Source organism: Galeopterus variegatus, unplaced genomic scaffold (genome assembly GCF_000696425.1).
Source record: "Galeopterus variegatus unplaced genomic scaffold, G_variegatus-3.0.2 Scaffold4221, whole genome shotgun sequence".
Taxonomy (NCBI): domain Eukaryota; kingdom Metazoa; phylum Chordata; class Mammalia; order Dermoptera; family Cynocephalidae; genus Galeopterus; species Galeopterus variegatus.
Genome location: NW_007730332.1, coordinates 10,002 through 11,683, shown reverse-complemented (window position 1 = coordinate 11,683; position 1,682 = coordinate 10,002). Strand labels below are relative to the sequence as shown.

The 1,682-nt window shown below is 36.2% G+C and overlaps 1 protein-coding gene across 1 annotated transcript in view; it reads right to left on the bottom strand.

Moving 5' to 3' along the window:
- The window catches only part of CTR9 (CTR9, Paf1/RNA polymerase II complex component), a gene marked incomplete at its 5' end in the record, with an annotated part of 21,001 nt that overhangs the window by 10,166 nt on the left and 9,153 nt on the right, over positions 1–1,682 (bottom strand). The window contains 2 exons of the mRNA XM_008587025.1: positions 427–572; positions 843–959. Of these exons, the coding sequence (XP_008585247.1) occupies positions 427–572; positions 843–959 (263 nt within the window). The remainder of the gene's footprint in view (positions 1–426; positions 573–842; positions 960–1,682) is intronic.

Genomic DNA, 1,682 nt, shown 5'->3' with positions numbered 1-1,682 from the left:
TGGGGCTGAGCTGAATAAACCCATTAAGTAGTATTTAAGAGGTAAGACCTTAATCCTAGCTCAATGAAAACCAACATCCCACGAAAACACACATTGGTGTAAAAAAGTAAAACCAACATAAATGGAGTCTAAAAATTTCACACGTGTAATATGCTGAGTCATATTATTGTCAGATTAATGAAAAATCTAGGGCAAGCTTGCAAACCTAGCTAGCCAGTTAGTTCTAGTGGCTGAGCTACAGAATCCAAATCTGGCAGGATCCTGGCTACAGTTTGGCGCCACCTGGTGGCAGCTGTCTGCTTTGGCTTAAATATCACTGGAAGGATTCGAAGTTATCTTTCCAGGGAAGTGATTTTTCGCACCTTTTGAGACAAATGGCTTTAAAGAAACAAAGCACTTCAAAGGTCATTTCTGCAAAATCTTTACCTGTGCGCAAGCTCCAGTTCTTTCACAGCATTAAGTACTTCCTTCAGATTACTTTTTTCATCTTTCAGGACATAGGTAGCTAATCTTTGCAGGACCAAGGCCACATTAAACATAAGAACTGTATCACTGGGTGCCACATGTCTAGCCTGTAAATAAAACATAGAGCAAATATTTCATATGATGTAATGACATGAAAAGGATTTTAGTCAAACAGAATGTTAGGCTGTCAGGTTAGCTCAGTTGGTTAGAGCATGGTATTGATAACACCAAGGTCAAGGGTTCGGATCATTTCCAGCCAGCCGGAAAAAAAAAGAAAAAAAGAATGTTAGTAGGTAAGTGAACACGCATTAAAAAGAACTAAAAAATACAGTGCAGCATAGAAATGGATGGGAACAATAGTGAGTTCTCCCTTTTACCTTCAGCAAGGTCTGTTTGCATTCCTGTAACTTGCCACACTTGAAGAGGGCCCGGGCCAAATAGAGCACAACTTCAGTGTTTTGGTGCTTATAGAACTTTCTGAGGCAGTTTTCATACTACAAAAAAAGAAAAAAGTTAATTAAAATACAACAGGGATTAAATTATATTTTCACTTTGTAGCAAAATTTCAAGCAGTTTTAAAGTTCTGTGAGAAAGTGTTTTACTCCTTGAATGGTTAATTTCAGAGAATAATCTGGGAAATGATTTTGACATTCATCAGGACACATTTTCACAAAATACAAATCTGATCATTAGAAAAACTAGATACTCAAAAGCTTTTTCCATTTAAATTTGGACCAACACTGAAGTAAAGGGTAAACAGATTGGAAATCCTTTACATATCTTTAGCCAGACTATCTAGAATCAGCTTATTGACCACTTAACAGAGGTCATGCAACTGCCACTTTTGGGTTATACTCTCTAGCACTTTTGGTAAAAACAATACAATAACACCAGTGTTAATTTTGATATGAACATGGCAAGTTTTGTTTTTTCTTTTTTGGTCTTGTAATAAGTAAGACCTTTTTTATGGTTAAATAGTTTTTCCCTGAATATCTCTAGTAATTAATGTGCTTTTATAAAAGGCAACATTATCATTCTGCAGATCAGGAAGGCACACCTCAAAACACAACCTCTGAGGTTATCATATGCAATCTGGGTTCTGTGAGTACTTGTGACTAGTGTCTTTCCAATATTTTGAATACTAATAATGATCCACTTTTTTTTTTTAGAAAAAAGGTAAACCACTTCCCAGAGCCTGGACTGCTCTTTTCTTCTAT